This window comes from Schizosaccharomyces pombe, assembly GCF_000002945.2.
Source record: "Schizosaccharomyces pombe strain 972h- genome assembly, chromosome: II".
In the NCBI taxonomy this organism is placed as follows: Eukaryota; Fungi; Ascomycota; class Schizosaccharomycetes; order Schizosaccharomycetales; family Schizosaccharomycetaceae; genus Schizosaccharomyces; species Schizosaccharomyces pombe.
In genome coordinates, this window is record NC_003423.3 from 1,873,782 (window position 1) to 1,892,891 (window position 19,110).

At 37.0% G+C, this 19,110-nt stretch overlaps 5 protein-coding genes, 12 long non-coding RNA genes and 1 other non-coding gene across 18 annotated transcripts; 10 read left to right on the plus strand and 8 right to left on the minus strand.

Moving 5' to 3' along the window:
• The first annotated feature begins 17 nt into the window (after window positions 1-17).
• SPOM_SPBC3H7.05C (uncharacterized protein) lies at window positions 18-1,876 on the plus strand. The gene has a single exon (NM_001021671.3). It carries the CDS (start codon window positions 678-680, stop codon window positions 1,749-1,751), a length of 1,074 nt encoding a protein of 357 aa, NP_595770.1. The 5' UTR covers window positions 18-677; the 3' UTR covers window positions 1,752-1,876.
• On the minus strand, window positions 1,318-1,692 carry SPOM_SPNCRNA.5384. Its single transcript, NR_194739.1, has one exon. It is a non-coding gene; the product is annotated as a non-coding RNA (long non-coding RNA).
• SPOM_SPBC3H7.04 (mitochondrial 37S ribosomal protein mS42) lies at window positions 1,873-3,000 on the minus strand. Its single transcript, NM_001021672.3, has one exon. The coding sequence runs from the start codon at window positions 2,776-2,778 to the stop codon at window positions 2,116-2,118; it is 663 nt and encodes a 220-aa protein (NP_595771.1). The 5' UTR covers window positions 2,779-3,000; the 3' UTR covers window positions 1,873-2,115.
• On the plus strand, window positions 2,025-2,831 carry SPOM_SPNCRNA.5385. The gene has a single exon (NR_194740.1). It is a non-coding gene; the product is annotated as a non-coding RNA (long non-coding RNA).
• Window positions 3,001-3,439: 439 nt separating the features above from the next.
• Window positions 3,440-3,511, plus strand: SPOM_SPBTRNAPRO.05. Its single transcript has one exon. It is a non-coding gene; the product is annotated as a tRNA-Pro (tRNA).
• Window positions 3,512-3,513: 2 nt separating this feature from the next.
• SPOM_SPNCRNA.1472 lies at window positions 3,514-4,299 on the plus strand. The gene has a single exon (NR_150358.1). It is a non-coding gene; the product is annotated as a non-coding RNA (long non-coding RNA).
• Window positions 4,273-5,912, minus strand: SPOM_SPNCRNA.5386. Its single transcript, NR_194741.1, has one exon. It is a non-coding gene; the product is annotated as a non-coding RNA (long non-coding RNA).
• SPOM_SPNCRNA.5387 lies at window positions 4,329-4,545 on the plus strand. The gene has a single exon (NR_194742.1). It is a non-coding gene; the product is annotated as a non-coding RNA (long non-coding RNA).
• On the plus strand, window positions 5,283-10,418 carry kgd1 (alpha-ketoglutarate dehydrogenase). The gene has a single exon (NM_001021673.3). It carries the CDS (start codon window positions 6,958-6,960, stop codon window positions 9,985-9,987), a length of 3,030 nt encoding a protein of 1,009 aa, NP_595772.1. The 5' UTR covers window positions 5,283-6,957; the 3' UTR covers window positions 9,988-10,418.
• SPOM_SPNCRNA.5388 lies at window positions 6,985-8,780 on the minus strand. The gene has a single exon (NR_194743.1). It is a non-coding gene; the product is annotated as a non-coding RNA (long non-coding RNA).
• SPOM_SPNCRNA.5389 lies at window positions 8,898-9,555 on the minus strand. Its single transcript, NR_194744.1, has one exon. It is a non-coding gene; the product is annotated as a non-coding RNA (long non-coding RNA).
• SPOM_SPNCRNA.5390 lies at window positions 10,021-10,337 on the minus strand. The gene has a single exon (NR_194745.1). It is a non-coding gene; the product is annotated as a non-coding RNA (long non-coding RNA).
• sul1 (sulfate transporter) lies at window positions 10,342-13,922 on the minus strand. The gene has a single exon (NM_001021674.3). The coding sequence runs from the start codon at window positions 13,215-13,217 to the stop codon at window positions 10,584-10,586; it is 2,634 nt and encodes an 877-aa protein (NP_595773.1). The 5' UTR covers window positions 13,218-13,922; the 3' UTR covers window positions 10,342-10,583.
• On the plus strand, window positions 10,610-13,275 carry SPOM_SPNCRNA.5391. The gene has a single exon (NR_194746.1). It is a non-coding gene; the product is annotated as a non-coding RNA (long non-coding RNA).
• Window positions 13,693-13,989, plus strand: SPOM_SPNCRNA.5392. Its single transcript, NR_194747.1, has one exon. It is a non-coding gene; the product is annotated as a non-coding RNA (long non-coding RNA).
• A 316-nt stretch (window positions 13,990-14,305) lies between these two features.
• Window positions 14,306-17,648, plus strand: SPOM_SPNCRNA.1473. Its single transcript, NR_150359.1, has one exon. It is a non-coding gene; the product is annotated as a non-coding RNA (long non-coding RNA).
• spo14 (GDP/GTP exchange factor Spo14) lies at window positions 16,191-18,062 on the minus strand. Its single transcript, NM_001356237.2, has 6 exons — window positions 18,010-18,062; window positions 17,762-17,972; window positions 17,489-17,614; window positions 17,158-17,442; window positions 16,760-17,101; window positions 16,191-16,703 (listed from the first exon to the last, which is right to left on the minus strand). The coding sequence occupies exons 2-6, from the start codon at window positions 17,873-17,875 to the stop codon at window positions 16,383-16,385; spliced, it is 1,188 nt and encodes a 395-aa protein (NP_001342743.1). The 5' UTR covers window positions 17,876-17,972; window positions 18,010-18,062; the 3' UTR covers window positions 16,191-16,382.
• On the plus strand, window positions 17,791-18,867 carry SPOM_SPNCRNA.1474. The gene has a single exon (NR_150360.1). It is a non-coding gene; the product is annotated as a non-coding RNA (long non-coding RNA).
• The last annotated feature ends 243 nt before the right edge of the window (window positions 18,868-19,110 follow it).

The window sequence follows — 19,110 nt, forward strand, 5'->3', positions numbered from 1 at the left end:
CCACCCCATTTTTTTCTGGCGACCCTAACTTGGGGGTTTTGTTTACAGATCCAGGTGTCGAGAAAACCGGTATTTTCAGGCAGAAATCGATCTTAAGAGACGATTTTTTCTTGTTGGGTTGACTACCTTGTACCTGAAATCTGTTGTGCGAAAATTTCCAGATTTAAAAAATCGTGGATTGATTGAAGGGCAATTGAAGATTACGGGATGCTATTTTCCTTTTCATGCAATTAGCAAGTATTACTGATTTATTTGTAATTCCACAGTGTCTGATTTATTTTTGTTAACAACTATATTATAACACTTTTTTTTCTTTGCCTTCATCATCATCATCATCATCATCGTTGTTCTTTGTTTCTTTCAATAAGCATTTTGTCATTTTCTTTTATCATTATTGTCTTTTTTTCATATTTTTGTCGGTTGACTGATTGATTGTAAATAAAGTCTCATAGTTATATAGAGTGTGGTTTGCCTTTTCTTATTGTTTCGCCTTGTCTTGTCTTGTCTCGTCTAGTGTTGCTTGTATTGTCTTACCCTATCTGTTCTTTTTCTTCACTTTTGTTTTAACTGCGAATTTTCTTTCTTACTTTTTTGCTTTTCTTCCTTTCCTATTCCTCCACTATAAAGTTTTCGGCGTTTGATCATCTACGAACACGATCTAAAATTCAATTACTTTCATGTATCCATTTTCTTTCGATCCTTCTTCCAAACTTCCAGTCACAGGTATTTATAACATCCTTCTGTTCAATCTATTCCCTTTAGCTACATACCTTGTCGAAACCTTTTGTTTTTTTCGCCGGTGGAAAATCGCCTGCACTTTGTTATGTTCCATCACGGTTATACTGGCGTATCGCATGTGTGCTGTCTATCACCATGTTGGTTATAAGGATGTCTCTACATTTGGTTTGGCATATGGCTTTCTCATTATGATGTCGCTTCGAACTTGCTTTTTGAGTTGGCGAGATATGGTACCTTCTCGCAACGATCCTGTACAAATCAGCGCTGTTAAGCGTCGTCGACCATTCATTCGTAACGCTAGGTGGAACTTTGTTGATTATGCACTTTCTTTGCGCAAGTATGGTTGGACTGACGACGTGGTTCCCCCTTACTGTAGAAAAGTGCTGACTTACAAATCTTTGGGGATACGTACTGCTGTCTATGTGGGTGCATTTTGTTTTGTCAATTGTTTTAAAACTCGTTTATCCAATTGGATGTTGCTTCCTATATCAGCCAACCCATGGTATATTCAAGTCGCATTTTGCGTAACCTCTGGATTCTTTTCATATTTGTTTATTAATGCCTTGTACTATTTATTCGCCATTATTTTTGTTCCTCTGGGAATTTGGGATATTGCAGAGTATCCATTAATGATGGGAAATGTATCTAAAACCACCTCGGTTAATGATTTTTGGTCCAGAGATTGGCATGTTTGTACCAAGCCCTATTTCAGAGTGATTGCTTGGGATCCAACTATTGCCCTCACTGGAAGTAAGTTTCTGGCAAGTTGTTCATGTTTTTTCCTTTCAGCATTATTCCATGACTTTGCCTATTGGTCAATTTCTGGACGCTGTTCACCTGCTTTCTTTTTTCAGCTTTTAATTCAACCTTTCCTTATTAATCTTGAAAAAAGGATTCCCCTCTTGCGCAAATATCATTATTGGGTCCTAATAATCGAAATGCTTATTAATGGAACATATGGTATGGGAGTCGTATTATTAAAATTTAAGTGGAAAACATGCTCGCAAATTTAATTTACTGTTTAATGTCTATGTTTGACCTTCCGAAACCTCTAAAGTATCAGATAATTGCTATGTGTCCTAGTTTATACATTTAATGGATGGTTCAACTAAATTAACTTTTCCGTAGATATTGTTGGAATGTTAAATAATATATAGAGGGAAACATTACATTTAGCATTCTAATTCTCATTCTTTGCCAACAGTAATTACAAAACTTTATTTATTTATAAGATTTGTTAATAGTATGGGTTTTTTCAATCAGATAAAGTGAACCCATAGTAAGCCACCATGATCACTTGCATACAAAACGTAGCCGGGAGAGGAGGGGAGAGAAGTAGAAAAAGATTGAAAATTGTGCAGGATTCAGTCGGGTTAGCTAAAGGGATTCAATGCGCGTAGCTTGGAATCTATTGTTGACGACCGTCCAATTGATCATATCCCACCATTTTGTAATGTACATTTTTTTACCATTTAAACCATAGTCGTCAAGATACGCATATTGCCAAAGGTTAACGCATAAAAGCGGTACAATTGCATTGGTACGAAACTTAGGAAATCCTGTTCCCCAAAGAAAGGCATTTGACGCATTGTACGTGCATAATAAGGAAAATAAAGATTTTTCTGGACTATATACCAACCACAGCCAACCATCACCAAAAACTGAATTGCCAACGTCAACCATTTGAGACTTCAACTCACCAAATGAACCGAAGGATGCATCAATTCCAGGCTTTAGGTTGATAGCTCCTAAATCTGCATCTGCAGAGGGCCGTTCTGGAGAAATAAGGCCGGAAAAGAAAAAATCATGATTTACCAATTGGCTAGAGTAATTGAATAAATTAGCGCGGGCTGGGTCACTAGCGCTTTGAACCATTAAATCTGAAGGCACACGATACGGAGTTTGATGAATTTTACATTCTTTTTGTACTAGGCCTCGTAAGTGGTTGTCATAAGCAAAGATATTCCTGACCGCATCTTTTGACAAAAAATTCTTGTAGCCCACGTCCAACGCTCTGGCGAAGCGCTGTTGAAAACTCATTTGTTAAATTGAGGTAATAGTTAGGGAATGGGTATAAAAAACTGCAATGGAAATCAAGTATGCGGGTTTAAATTTTGTAATCCTAAGAAATTGGCAAAGACGACCAAACTGTATAATTAATTCATTAAGTATTAACAAAATATGAAAATCAAATAGTGTAGATGCTACGTTTTTGAATGTTTGAAATATTTCAACTTCAATATTGGTAAAGGCGTTCCACTCAGACCGCTCAGAGAGAGGTAAGCAGCCCTACTGGCGCAAGTAAAATATCGGTATGAAAGTTCTGCATTCCTTGTTGCGATATATACCATTATACCACTATATAAATTTTTGAAGTTGAATTAACAGAAATCTAAAACTTCGTTGAAACTTAACTAGTATTACAATGAATTTGTTAACAAGTTTCCCAAAAAAAATTGTGAAAGTAATCTTAAAGCGTTCAACGGGTTTAAACGGTGGATTATAAAAGCCTTTATTCCCAATATGACCATGATTCAATTTAAAAGTAAGCTGTATGACTCATTTTCAATCAAATTTACTTCGTCTTTTATAAGAAGATTCATTGACTTGAGAAGAAGAAAAATAACTTTAATATTCGAATGATCACAACTTTTATGTGAAAGAACTGTAAATATGTTAAACGTTTATAAATGACAATTGTGGCCGTTTGGTCTAGTGGTATGATACCATCTTAGGGTGATGGTGGTCGTGGGTTCGATTCCCACAACAGCCCGATTTTTTTTTTTGTCTCAGTAATTCAAGAGACCCTCAAATTTTTTATGTAACCGTTTAGATTGCAGCCTAATTGTTCAAAAGCTTACTCAAATTTGATCTAAACATTCGTGATTAATCGTTTATGAAACCATACGCTAACGATTAATTAGGAATTGATACAGGTTCATAACACCGTTCATGGATTGGAAACATCTACCATTTATTTTTAGTTTTAGTTAACTAAAATTGTAAGTGCACTGCATTTTTTTCGAAGCTTCATTTCTTTCATCGTTCAAAAAGCTGCTTTGGCAATAAAAAAAAGTTTAAGGTTATTTTTAGCCGAGGCTACTGGGATTGTTTCATATGCTTACAAGCGAAATAGGGAATAACTAGCTGCATACAAATGTTTTTGAAGAATACCTACCATTGGGGCTGAGCTAGAAGAAATATGGGATTTGAGACAAAAAGATTACTACTATATTAAGGAAGAACTGCTGAAACTTAGACGGAATAACCCAAGTATGCATACATGCTGCCAAGCCCGGTCTTGTTGCAATTTCAGGCTCTACACAACAGTAACAAGTGATTTATGGATTACGGATACTTTTTTTAAATTTAATATTATCTGGTTATAGTTAAAATAGAAGATTGTTTCACTATCCACTAGTTTTGGATTACATGCCATTAGTGATCAGGGCTATAAGCGAATAATTTTCAACGTTTCATCTGACCCTGGTACAATTTTTTCAGTAAGTCACATATTTATTTATTTTTATCCAAAATAAGAGCTAGATGCGTATTTTTTACAGGCCATGCCACAGTCTTTTTTAATTGCTAATGTATTAGACTGTGTCAATGGTACGAGACATTACTAACGAGTAAAGGTAATTTCTTCTATAGGATAGATTAAATATACCACCTAGAATTAGCGATGATTTTTACACAAACTCAGCATGTCTGTTTTGTAATTACCAATCCGTTTAATTTATTTGATGTGCGCTCAAAAGATATATAACAATAATCAAGGACAAGAAGCATGAATAATTGATGACATACTAACATACATTTTAAATAAATTTTTGTAATACAACTAACCGTAATACATCGGTTTTAGTAACCATTTTTGCAATTGAGAGTATATGTTCCTTCAGTTTAGCTAAGGTCTATTTATAACATTTCTTCTCAATGATGTCGTAAGTATTAATTGGTATTGATTGTTTTCGGGCGGTCGAAATGGTTTGGGAAGCGTGCAAGACAAGTGAAGAATAGTAACATCTGGCTAGTGAGAAATAGCTGAGAACGAATGTACAATTCCTTTGATATATAGCTTCTGCTTGTCATACAATTACCGGTGATGGATACGTTGTCTTTCCTTATCCATCTCTTTTATAAATAAGGATTCACTTGCAAGTGTTATGTCGAATAACGCAACACGGAGAAGCCTTTTAAATCCTTAGAAACCTTTTCTTGCATTGACCAATAATGTACGCTGAGAGGAAGGTGGTAACCCCTTTTATTGGCTACGTGTAACTTTAGCGAGTCAAGATATTGGCTTCTACAGAATCGCTTTAGTTCAATACGTCCAATTATCAACAGTTATAGTATCAAATTTAGCATTAGTAAACGAATGATTGGGTCGGTAAATACTTTCACTGTTTTATCGTTACGGTGAATTTCCGAGCCACTGTTTATTGAAGTGAGACATAATGTAGAAAATATGCGTTAACGCACCGCGCAAATCCCCACCACCAAACGTTCTTGAGTTTTACTGGTCTTGCACAACTTGGAACAAACAAACAACCTCTTTTACACGTACGGATTCATAGGATTTGCTTATTCCTTTTATAAAAACATTAAAAAAACATCAGATCCGTCAATATATTTGATTGGGTCGATTGATTGTAGGACCTCAGCAAAAAAAAGGCGAAAATTTGGAGATCTATGCACAGGTATGTATTTTGACACGAATACTTGTATGCGCAAGCACCGAACCTGATGAAGAGGTGTTTCGATGTTTGCCATTTATCTCAGATTCATTTGATAAGTATACAGTTGAAGGGGATTGAGTTTCTTTGAAGGCGATCGTTGTTGCGGTTTGCCTGAGCACATTTTGGAAAGACGCGAACTTATCTGTAGATGATAGTTTGGTTAAATCTTTCTTGAAGAGTTTAGTGTGTAAGGATCAGGAGATTTTTTCTCTCTCTTTTCCAAGGCATTGGGTTCAACTCGAAGTGTCGTTGTTGTGTAATAATGTTGGTCATATGTAGCTACTTCCGTTCATCTTTGCGTCTATTTTTGTGATGTATCAACCAAAGTTCAGACATTATATTGTTTCACGTATTTTGTAAAAACCAAATACGATGTTTTCATAGTTGTTTGCTCTCCTTTTCTTGTGCTTCGCCTTGTTCATTCGCTCTCTTTATTTGACATTTACGTGAAATTTGGATGGTGTCACTTTCGCTGTGCTATGCACTGCAACTTTCCTTCCTTATACCCCAAAAGTACGATAAAGCAATCCTGATTGCAATTGTACCGTGATTCCTGTAGCGTTGTGTTCTGTATCGAATAGTTATTCTATTTTATACTTTATCTTGTCTGATATACCATTTTTTGCGGTCTCTACCTACATTATTACCTTCCTTTTCATTTTTACTTTCCAAGCCCGGTTGAACACTCACACGTCACTCTGTTAAATTCATGCATTCCGATTTGTTCCTACTTACATCCTTTGGAGTATACATATTCTCCTTAGCACCTTCTCCCTTCAATTATACTACTTTTTCAATGAACTCTTTCACTATTCTAATTGTTTAATTAACCCTTTATTAACCGTTTCCTTTAGCCCATAAGCTTTAGCTATCTTGCTTTTCCGATTTTCTTTTTTTTTGTTTTTTTTTTAAAAAAAGACAAAAATTGAAAGAATTGATTAAAAGAAACAGCCTGAGCTTGCATTTGAATGCTTTTACGAGCCACTTACTCGTTCTATAGCTTTCGTTTTGTACATCTCGATTTCCTCTTCCTTAATCTCTCTTTGCCATTGTTATAATATTAGTGTTTATCTTAAGCACTTGGTAAAACACCCATCACTTTTTGAAAAGCTTAAATTTTTTCCCGCTTTTTTCTTACCTTCATTCCCTTTTTATATTCGTTGAACTTTGTTCAAACCTTGTAGTTGCTTAGTTTTTCTTTCTTTACATTTTACTTGTGTTTGATAAGTTAAAACTTTCAACTTTTTTTTCTCTTTACTTTATCTATCTGGTTCGTTTGCATTTACTTTCTCAGTCGTCGGTTGGTTACTTGCATTGTTTTCTTTATTTTCAGTTTTAACTGTCGAATTGCAAGTTAAGCTTTTACATTTTATTGCGACTTAAGTAGGAACAAGTTGTTACTTTTGCATTACTGAATAAGTTGTTCCATAATTTATTATTTCACACGTTTATTTGGGTTTTTTTAATTGTTTCTGATATGCTTCGTTTCATACCCTCTTCAGCTAAAGCAAGGGCTTTACGTCGTAGCGCCGTAACTGCCTACCGTCTCAACAGATTGACGTGTCTTTCTTCTCTTCAACAAAATCGTACCTTTGCTACTCAACCTACTGATGATTTTTTGACTGGAGGCGCCGCCGATTACGTAGATGAAATGTATGATGCATGGAAAAAAGATCCTAACAGTGTACATGCATCTTGGCAAGCATATTTCAAAAACGTTCAGGAACGTGGAGTTTCCCCTTCCAAAGCTTTTCAGGCTCCACCTTTGCTGGACTATGCTGATTCTTATACTGCTTTGGACTCTTCTCTCATTAATGGTAATAACTATGCTGATATCGATGTTGGTATTTACATGAAAGTTCAGCTCTTGGTTCGTGCCTATCAATCCCGTGGTCATCATTTGGCCAAGCTCGATCCGCTTGGCATCAACGTTAACCACAACCGTCCTTCCGAATTAACACTTGAACATTATGGTTTTACGGAATCTGACCTTAATCGCACAATTCATCTGGGTCCTGGTATTTTGCCTAACTTTCGTGAAGCTGGCCGGAAAACCATGACTTTACGTGAGATTGTGGAAACTTGCGAAAAAATTTATTGCGGAAGCTTTGCCGTTGAGTTCACTCATATTTCCTCACGTAAGCGCTCCAATTGGATACTGTCTCACTTAGAGACTCCCACTCCTTTCAGATACTCTCATGATCAAAAAATTATGATTTTTGATCGTCTGAGTTGGGCTGATAGTTTTGAACGTTTCCTGTTCACCAAGTTTCCTAACGATAAGCGCTTTGGCCTCGAAGGGTGTGAAGCCATGGTTCCCGGTATGAAAGCGCTTATTGATCGTTCTGTTGATGAGGGTATTAGTAACATTGTTATTGGCATGGCTCATCGAGGTCGTCTGAATCTTCTTCACAATATTGTTCGTAAGCCTGCTCAAGCTATCTTCTCAGAATTTCGTGGTACCCAGGATCCTGACGATGAGGGATCTGGTGACGTAAAGTACCATCTAGGTATGAATTATCAACGTCCCACACCATCTGGTAAACGTGTTAGCCTGTCTCTTGTAGCTAATCCTTCACATTTGGAAGCCGAGGATCCTGTGGTACTTGGTAAAGTTCGTGCTATCCAACATTATACTAGTGATGAGGCTAGTCACGAACAGTCTATGGGTATTTTGATTCATGGTGATGCGGCTTTTGCTGCTCAGGGTGTTGTATATGAAACATTTGGTTTACATGCTTTACCTGGCTACAGCACTGGTGGTACTGTTCACATTGTCATTAATAATCAAATTGGATTTACTACTGATCCTCGTTTTGCTCGCTCTACCCCCTACTGTACGGACATTGCCAAGTCTATGGAGGCTCCTATTTTCCATGTCAATGGAGATGATGTAGAGGCCGTCACTTTCATCTGCCAACTTGCAGCAGATTGGCGTAAAGCTTTCAAAACGGATGTTGTTGTTGATATTGTTTGTTACCGTCGACATGGTCACAATGAAACCGATCAGCCTTCTTTCACGCAACCAAGAATGTATAAGGCTATTGCCAAGCATCCCCCTACGTTTAAAATATACACACAACAACTTTTACAAGAAAAGACGGTTTCAAAAGCAGAAGTTGACGCACAAGAGAAGAGAGTCTGGGACATTCTCGAGAGCTCTTTCGAGAGCAGCAAAAACTACAAGTCTGACCATAGGGAATGGTTATCCAATCCTTGGGTTGGTTTTGCATCTCCTAAAGATTTAATGACTAAAATCCTTCCTTCTTATCCTACTGGTGTAAACATCGATACATTGAAGCAAATTGGCAAGGCATTGTATACTCTTCCGGAAGGTTTTGATGCCCACAGAAATCTTAAAAGGATCTTGAACAATCGTAACAAGTCAATTAGCTCAGGTGAAGGTATCGATATGCCAACCGCCGAGGCATTGGCCTTTGGTACTCTTTTAGAAGAAGGTCATCACGTTCGTGTGAGCGGTCAAGATGTCGAACGTGGCACATTTTCCCAAAGACACGCTGTTTTACACGATCAGAGTTCCGAAAACGTTTACATTCCATTGAATCATCTAAGCCCTAATCAAGCAAGCTTTGTTATTCGTAACTCTTCTCTGTCTGAATATGGTGTTTTAGGTTTTGAGTATGGTTACTCTTTGTCATCACCTAATGCTCTTGTCGTCTGGGAAGCTCAATTTGGTGATTTTGCTAACAATGCTCAATGTATCATAGATCAATTTATTGCAGCTGGTGAAACTAAGTGGCTTCAACGTACCGGTATCGTACTTTCTTTACCACATGGTTATGATGGTCAAGGTCCTGAGCACTCTTCTGCTCGTATGGAAAGATATTTACAATTATGTAATGAAGACCCTCGAGAGTTCCCTTCCGAAGAGAAGTTGCAACGTCAACATCAAGATTGTAATATTCAAGCCATTTATGTTACTAAGCCATCGCAGTATTTCCATGCTCTTAGGCGTAACATTCACCGGCAATTCCGTAAACCATTAGTTATCTTTTTCTCAAAATCATTACTTCGTCACCCTGCTGCCCGTTCCACTATCGATGAGTTTGACGAAAAGCATGGATTTAAGCTGATTCTTGAAGAGGAGGAGCATGGAAAATCTATTTTACCACCTGAAAAGATTGAAAAGCTGATTATCTGCTCCGGCCAAGTTTGGGTCGCCCTCTCTAAAGCTCGTGAAGAAAACAAAATTGATAACATTGCTATTACTCGTGTTGAGCAATTGCATCCTTTTGGCTGGAAACAGATGGCAGCCAATATTTCGCAGTATCCTAATTTGAAGGAAATTATTTGGTGCCAAGAAGAGCCCCTGAATGCAGGTGCTTGGACTTACATGGAACCACGTATTTATACAATTTTGAAGCACCTTGGACGTGATTTGCCAGTTCGCTATGCTGGACGTCCGCCATCTGCAAGTGTCGCTGCTGGAAACAAGCAGCAGCATTTGGCTGAACAAGAGCAATTTTTGAATGATGCCCTACTTTAAAAAGAGGCTGAATTGCTTCAGATCATTTGGTCCAGGTTTTTATGATTGCCGGATTTACAATTATTGATTGTGTTCCAATGCCATGAATTCCTATCGTAGTTAACGAATTTGTATGTACATAAGCCTTGCAACATTGCGACGCGATGTTTGCTGCCTTTTATGACTCATTATATGTACCCAGTTGGTTTATTTTGACATAGTCAATATACGATTTTTTTTCGTTCCTCTGGTTGAGAGTGTGCACTTCCCACTTGTAAATTGAGAATTCCTTTTATAGTGTCGTTGTGGCATAAAACTAACTTACGATCATCAAACGTTACAGTACAATTAATAAGATGAGCTACAAATAGGATAACGGTTATACGATATAAGAAAATGAATTAAAACATAACAGAACAGAACTTTACGGCGACATAGAGTAAGTAAAACAGTAACTTAAAAGCCTTCCAGGACTTTAGAAGAGACTCGTTAAAAGGCATAACCAAATAGCTGAAAATCGGAGACAACAGATTTTTAATATGCAAAATAAATAAATAAATATGTTTGAAAGTATAAACTTTCTTTTTTTTATAGTTAACTTAACCATCTAGAATTAACTATGCGGCACCGTCTGAGTGCTCGATATTTTCATTTTCAACTTCATTCGTGACAATTTTGGGCTTATAATTCACATCCAACACATGACGATATTGGATATCTACGACAGCGCTAGTCACATCCACATGGAAAAATGGGTATGTCGTAGATATAACAGGGTAATACTCATGGTGGGAAAACGTAGGATCTTGACTAGGACGATGACCTTCAACCTTTTTATCTTTATCATCTGAAACAGATATAGTATCGGAATCTGCGCCATCTTCTGAAACAATTGCCGGAATGCTACTTTCAATGGCTTCTTCCTCGTCAAATGGCCTAACACGAACCGAACTAGGCATGACTATTCGAGAGTTACCAGGCGCCATTGGCGTTTCAATGTCACGAAGTGGTGCAGCACTGCCAACTTCAATCGATCGAGAAGTGTATTTTGTAGCGTCTCTTGCCTTGCCAAAGCCAGCCGCCACAAGAGTTCTCTTAATCCAATCATTATTAATATCTGTGAAATGAAATTCTACTTCATCTCCGGCATAAATTTCAAGCTCTTTACGAGTATCAACGAGAGCTTGAACACCAGTAGTATCAATATGATTGACAGCACTGAAATCTAAAATAATGGCACGAAGTAATGGCCGTGTATCTTCGACTTCAGGTGCATTTTTCTTCTTACGAGGAGCAGGGTCATTCCAAGGTCGATCACTGGCTTTTTTATATATATTAGCATTACCACGACGAGTAACGGTCTTGGCTTTTGAAGTCAGCATGGAATTAACGTGGCCAGCGTTGGGATATGTGAAGCTTTCTTGCAAACGGAAGATTAAAACGCCAGCAGGAGGATCTCGGACGGTCAAATTTGGGTTCATGCCCTTTTGATTTAAAGGAACGTAAATATCACGAACGACATCAATGCTGTTTTCATCATCGTCGAACTTGTTCGCAATTTTTAGAATACCTAAAAAGGAACCAGAAGGCTTGGCAATACGAAACAAAAGCAATGCGGCAGAAAGACAAACAGCAGTGTAAATACCGTTCTCAATGGAAGAGAAAACAGATACAAAGACGGCACAAATGAAAATTAATGCCTCAAGAGGTTGCATACGCCAAAAAAGGAGAGTTTGTCGCCAAGGAATGATGAGATCAAAAACAGAATGGATGATGACGGCGGATAAAACGGCATTTGGAATATAATAAAAGGCACCGGTTAAACAGTATAATGCAAGGACTACCACACCAGCAGTGAAAATTCCTCCAAGAGGGGTGCGAACACCAGATTTAGCGTTAATGGCAGATCGGGAGAAAGAACCAGTAGCGGGATAGGCGTGAAAAAACACACCAATCAAATTAGTTGCACCCATAGCGATTAACTCTTGATCAGGAATAACTTTATAGTCGTTAACACGACCAAAAGATTTAGCAATAGAAATATGTTCGAGCAAAAGAACGATGACAGAGACAGGAAGTTCGCTAGCGAGGTCGGCACACAATTTGCGAGAAATTACGGGGACACCCATATCACGAAAGCCGCTAGGAACTGTGCCTAAAATGGAAATTGGAGGATTCTCTCGTCTATGTTTGCAAACACCATAAGAAATAGCCGTGCCGACAATAATGATGACGGCACTACGAAGCACATTGGTGAGGAAGAAAACACGTTGAAATTTAGTATACCTCTTAATTAGATGCTGGCATGTATATCGTACAAGATAAAGAATAAAGAGACTTACTAGCCCAAAGGCAGCGTCTACCTTTGTGTGAGGAAGATTTTGTAATGTCTGAATGATGACACGGTAGGTTGCAGCATTAGTATGGACACGACTTTTATAACCCATCAAACTAGAAACCTGACCAGCCATAATATTAAGGGCCGATCCGGTGGTAAAGCCAGCAACAGCGGGAACAGGAATGAACTCAATGATAAAACCAAGTCGTAAAAGACCTAAACCGCAAGTAATGGCACCTGCTAGCAATGCTAGTGTGGTACCAATTTGAGCAGCATCATAGTTAGGATCCTTTGCCTGTACATTAGCAATGACTTTGCTGGTAACTAAACTCATGACAGCCACTGGACCAATCGAGACATCCTTGGAAGTAGCAAAAATACAATAGATAGCAACACCGACAAAGGAGGAATACAACCCGTATTGCGCAGGCAATGTAGCGACTTTGGCGTAAGACATACCTTGAGGTACGACAACACAACCGACAGTGATACCGGCGATAAAGTCATAGACAAGCCAATTCCAGTTGTATCGGGGTAACCAATTCATAATGGGAAATAGAGATCGTAGGTAATGAAGCAAACGTGTTCCAAAATGACTAAAAATATTTTGTTTTAACCAACCAGGAACACTAGGGAGCGGCTCTACATACTCACCTACGGAGATGTCGTTATTAGGAAGGGTGGATAGAGATTGAGAAGAATCACCATGCTTGGTTAATTTGGAAGCAGTATGACGGACGACACGGACAATAGTGCCCTTTTTGCTGACGGTATCTGAGTAAGTTGGTTCGGGATAAACAGGGACGAAATTAGATGGTGGTGGAACAAGACCAGGCACACTGTCGGGAGCCTCATCCTGAGGTAAATCAGCAGGATCCGCAAAGTAGTGTTTGATTTTCTTGATAAAAGACATTTTTTATGCGGAAGAAAGAGAGACAGATGGACACAAAAAACGCGTTGAGAATGGTCTTTTTAGGAATAAAAATGAAGAAATTAAGATGGTATGAAGACTAAAAACACAAAAAAAAACAAAAACACAAAAATAAAAACAAAGTCTTTAAAATGAATTAAATGATTGATGTGGCGTGAAATGAGATTTGAAAAGCTTCGGAAGTAGCAAAATCAAATCAAATTCAAACATAAATCGGTTTAGAAATAAATAGTCGAGTACAAGACGTTTCCAAACTCGAATAATTCAATAGTAAACACGTCAAAACTAAGTCGTTTCGGGGAAAATTAAAAAAATACAGATAACAACAACAATTTACAGCAAACCTGGTTTGTGTTTGTGGATTGTTGCTTCAAGTGTTCACTTTTGGAGGAAAAATTTTTTTTATGAACAGCTGACAAGTCTCTATCAAAATTGATTGTCTTTTGAAGAGAAAATGAAGAGTATCGTTAGAAAGTAAAAGAAATGTCTAAAATTCGGGGTTTCTAAAGGGAATGTTGTGTTTTTTTATTTGGAAAAATTTCCTTTTTCACCAAGTTCAAGACGCACGAGGAAAATTGCTCTCGGGTTTCCATGTAAGTCAGTAAAGCGGTGTAAGAACTTTTACGACTCCGTTCAGCTATGAAACAGACAGAGTGGTTGGGAAAGGAAAAAACCGAAAATACAAGTGGAAAAGAGCATTTTGCAGCGACCTGTTTACTTTTTATGATGAACCGGAGGATTGCTCACATCAGTGAGAAATGGCGCAATTTTCGTTACCTAGTCCCGGACAATGTTTCTCAAAGACGACTTGTCCGTGATGTCATATAAGCGATACAAAAAGATGTCATGTATCTTGTACCCACCAATCCCAACTTTACTTTAAATAAACTTCAATTTTAGGTAGCAAACAAGGTCCAATTAGGAGGCGAAGACCGGGGGAGTGGAGTGGTACACATGTAACGGCGTTGATTACATAAAAGTAACAGAAAGAAGCACGGCGAAGACGGCCGGGAAAAGCGTGGCAGATGACCATGACATATAATGGTATAACGACGAATTGTGGATTTCAATGATTATAGTGGGAGACACACTTTGCGACAAAGGCGGACGGACGTTATAGAGAAGAAGAAGAGAATTGTGAGAGAAATGCAAGGAAAAGAAAAAATTGTTGGCGTTTGACATTTATCAATTTTTGGAATTGTCATGGAATTCATTTGGATTTAATAATTTTTTTTTTGTTCTTCTTTATCTTTTTTTTCTTAACTTCCTCCTACTGGTTCGTCTTTCTTTCTCTCTCCTCCTCATCCCTGGGTATTGTTTACTGCCATTACATGCTTCGTTGTGCGCAGATTTTATTACACTTTCAACGAGTAATTGAATAGGAAACAAATAAGAACTTCATTTTTTTATAGGTATACAAAGAAATGTGGATGGAATTAGAAGAAAAATGCTTTGCTTAGTAAACACTCCTCATAGCATCTCTCCAATACCTTCTTTCAGCATTACCAAAATTTCTCCTTCTTTTCATTCTTAAAACCCGGTAAATACATTTAAGAAAGTCGCTATATCTCAATCATCCCGAGTCAGGTGCTGCAAAGTCCTAGACGTTTGTGTGTCTAGAAAGCTCATAGTCCAAAGATGCACTTGCATGTCCAAAGGTACACATAAACACCTGTTCATTCACATTATGTCTCTTGAAAACCTCCCTCCCCCTTTTTAGTTACTGTAATCTTCTTCGCTCCGACACTCTTGCAGTACAAGTGAAATTGTTTATCACAAAAAAAAAACGTTCGCACGCCCCCTATGATTTTTCTTGCTCTCTATTGCAATACAAATCCTGAAAGAGTCAAACGATTTTAATTATTGAAGTGTGCTATTATACCAATTTTTAAGTGCGATGCCTCACGTCCTTTGTCCTTTCGACCTTTTTTTCGCTTCTCATTACCTTAAAAATAACCCCACGTTGCACCAACACTCGGTTCGGCTTTAAAAACTGCGGCTACCTGATATCATGCTCCAACCAAAATTCTCCCTCCAAAATTAAGCATCGCGTAATTCTCGTTTGACCTTATAAGCCTCGCCTCTTCTATTGTAATTTCTGAACCGAAGAATGCCCCACACCTTGTAGTGCGCTACCGTTATCGTCGGTATGAATGATAAGACAAGTTATGTGGCTACCTTCGTAACTGCCGTAGTGTGTCATCAACGGTACTCGAAAAGTCATTAAATATGTGAAACGATTGATTAGAAGCAGTCGAAGAGCTCTTTCATTCATAGTTATGAAATTCTTTTTTCTTTCGTTGCCCTTGGCGTAATGTTGTCTTCTCCTTTAGGGTTTTCAATTTTATCGTACTACGCACTGGCTCACTGTTTTCAAACTAGTTGAGTGTACTGAGTTATAGAAATCTATACTCGAAAGAAGAGATTGCAATCGATGAGGATTTTCTTTTTCCTGAAAGATAGAGGATTGTGCTTTGATTACTTTTAATTTCTACTTACTAGCCGTTCTCTTTTGATCTGAGGTGATGTTCTCAAAGTCTTGAGAGCACACAAAGGCAAACGTTGCAAATTTCGCTTTTTCTCGAATATCGTGAATCGTTTCGCTCAATCTGTTCAATCAATTACAAAAAATATTTTTGAATAGGTATATTTTTGATTTCGCCTAAGCCTTTACTTTTTGGTTCTTGTTTGATCTCCCAGATATCTGATAACCATAATGGCTTAACGAATTTCATATGCTAATCACTGACCGTTATGAATACAATTTCCTTGGTTTTAAAAGACTTCAAAATCCTCACTACTGTCACTGCCGCTGGCCCTAAAACATGTTTATGACTTAAAAGACACATACATTTTGTATTCTAAGGTCGTCCAACGCAAAATTTCATAAATGCCCTACAGACTTTATAATGTTGCATAGTCATTGTACAGATCGAAATTGGCATACTCATGATTAGTTATGTAGAATTTCTTTATTTCCTCATATCGTCATTGATGACTGTGGTAAATGAAACCACCCAAAACATAAATCTTCTATCCAAACAAAAGAACTCTAAAAGTCTGCAAAGTTGCAGGAAACAATAAGCTAGTTACGTGCCAGCCAAATCTTTATAGGAAACCATAAAACGTGAGCTGGTTTTACTTTTTTTAAAGGTCATAGTTTCTAATCGTGTATTTCGAAAAAATGTGAAGAATAAAGGAAAAGAATCGATGAATTGCGTCTAACTTCTCATCTGGGAAAAGAAGTTGTAAGTAAAAGTACAGGATCGCCAAAACAAAAGGGAACATAAGAGACAATCGAAGTATGACTCCGGCATCCTCAAGTTTGACAGCGCTCAAATTTTTGAATTTTCCTACAAACTGAAGACAAAGCAAGCCATCAGCAGAAACACTAACTAGTGCTTCAGAATCAGGGGATAACTGCATATCAGTTACTGGAAGGCTATGCTTATAAACTTGAGACAATTTCTAGCATGCATATTAGAAGGCAAAATCGCAATAAAAATATTTAAGTAAACACATACCGTTAAGTCTAAAGACATGAAACGAATGCTGCAATCTGCTCCAGCAACTATGATCATTCCATTCTCCTTATCACAGCAAAAGCAGGTGACGCCCTTTGCATTTTTTAAATCTCGGATCATGCCAAATCTCCAAAGTTGATTCTTTGAACTGTAATCAAATCGAACCAATGAAGCAAACCTTTTGGAATCTTTAATATAGTTATAAGCAGCTACTATGGATTGGTTGGGTAAAAACGAAACACCTCGTACTGTGGCTCGCTCTACCGGCATGTAAAGTACTTGCACCAATTCAAAAGTGTTCCAATCATAAATTTCGACGCGATCATCAACTGCAATTGCAAGCTACAAAAGAATGGTAAGGATTTAATAAATAAAATTTAGTAAAGGCTGTGGCTTACCTTGTCTTCAGTAGATGAAACGTCATACACATCTGAACCATGTTTTTCAAACAAAACTTTGTGATCATTTTTGGAGATGATAAAAAAACTTTTATTAGTGCAAGATATACAAATTGCATCGTGTAATGGCTCAAATAAACATAACCTTTGATATTGTTCATCATTGTCAAAATCGGTTAACCTGAGAGCGTTCTTTTCCTCAAATAGTTTATCCTTTCTTCCATATAAACGTAAATGGTCAATTAACTTTCCGTCAATGGTGTTATTAATACCGGCTATTAATTCCTACAATTTAATTTCGTTAGCTATGCAATAAAAAAATATTGCATACATTTTTAAAATAACCCAACGACATAACGGCATCATCCGAATGCTTAAGTTCGATTTCTCCATGTTCTATAAATTTTGTATGACCTTCACCAACTTCAGGTTCATAGTCTTCATATGATAATAACTTCTAAATTCGACAAACTAATTAGCGCCTATAGTCCAATTGTAAAACATAATCTTTTTAGCTAACAATCCGGATACTAAAAAGTTTATAATGCTGTAAAATAGATAGATAATGAAGTAATCCTTCACTTACAGTCACGAATTGACATACCAATTTGTTTTTAACACCAGATTTTGTAGTTCCTCCTCCACCACCAACCGCCATTTGATGGTTATTAATCCAACAAAGAGAATAAGCTGGAAAAGAAAGGTGGAGTTCAGCCATTTTGATCTAATAATTAGAAAACACTTTAAGCTGGATACGAGGAATAGGAATGTATTGAAAAAATAAATCGATATCGGCGACGAATCAAAAAAAAATTCTACTTATTAGTGAGCAAATCAATAAAGTACACTTACAAGAATTCCACTAAAAAAAAACAATGTCTATTTGAATACGGTGGTGTGGGTATGTTTCGAAATCGCTGTGAACCTACTTCGAGACTTAAGCAAATACTGTAAGAATATTAGATCCCCGTATCAGAATCTATCGAATAATATCGACATCACTATCCTCTTTTACGTATTTAGGCGATGTTTAATATATACATAAGTTTTTATCCATTTTTTTATGACAGTAGAGAAAAGATTTAATTAGAGATAACCTAAATCCTTATTGACTTAAAAAAGGATGATACTTACTTGTGGATATTTATTTGCGAAGAATCTTTGAACAAACAGAAACTTATAATAGATTCTTTCTAAATCTCGGAGCATATTCTGGCTCATTTTATATTTATATTTTCCTTTTCAGCTTTTTAGAACTCAATTCCGACCTCAGTTTGGTTGCAACTTTGCTACAGACACTATTTAATATCTCGGTCTCCTGTACATTTTACCAGGTTTACGTTGTATTGTTTATATAGTTTATATAGCAATATTTACTACATGTTCATCATATTACGAAAATAGATTAAGAGAACTGGGGAAAGAGTGAGGAGATGAGAAATTTTCGGATTTATTTATAATTTCCAATTATTATTTTTAAGACGAAATTGCCGCGAGACTACATTGTCCATGAAATTAATGTTTGTGTTTATTCTACTAAAGGGTATGAATGCTCGATCTCGTGCCAAGGTGCCTACAATCTTAATACGCCGCTGCCTGTGTATGATTATAATATTACTTCTGTTTTTTGCACAGAAAGCGTGTTTCATTTCAAAGATTGACTTCCAATTAAATTTAATTAATAATATGTTGTTTCATTTCCTTATTTAACTACCAATTCTTGTTCATTTGCAATTCACTCAAATATGTAACTGAACGTTGTCAGGTAATTTTTTGGCTTTAAATGATATGCCTCAATGGAATATAAAAAAGCATAATCCTATATAACTATTGTTTTTTTCAGCTTCGTTTCAGTGAAATGTTATGCTGATACAAATTGATTGAAACATGAATGCAAGACTTTTTTCAACTCAACAATATTTTATTTATTAGTAAATTTTAGTTTATGTAATA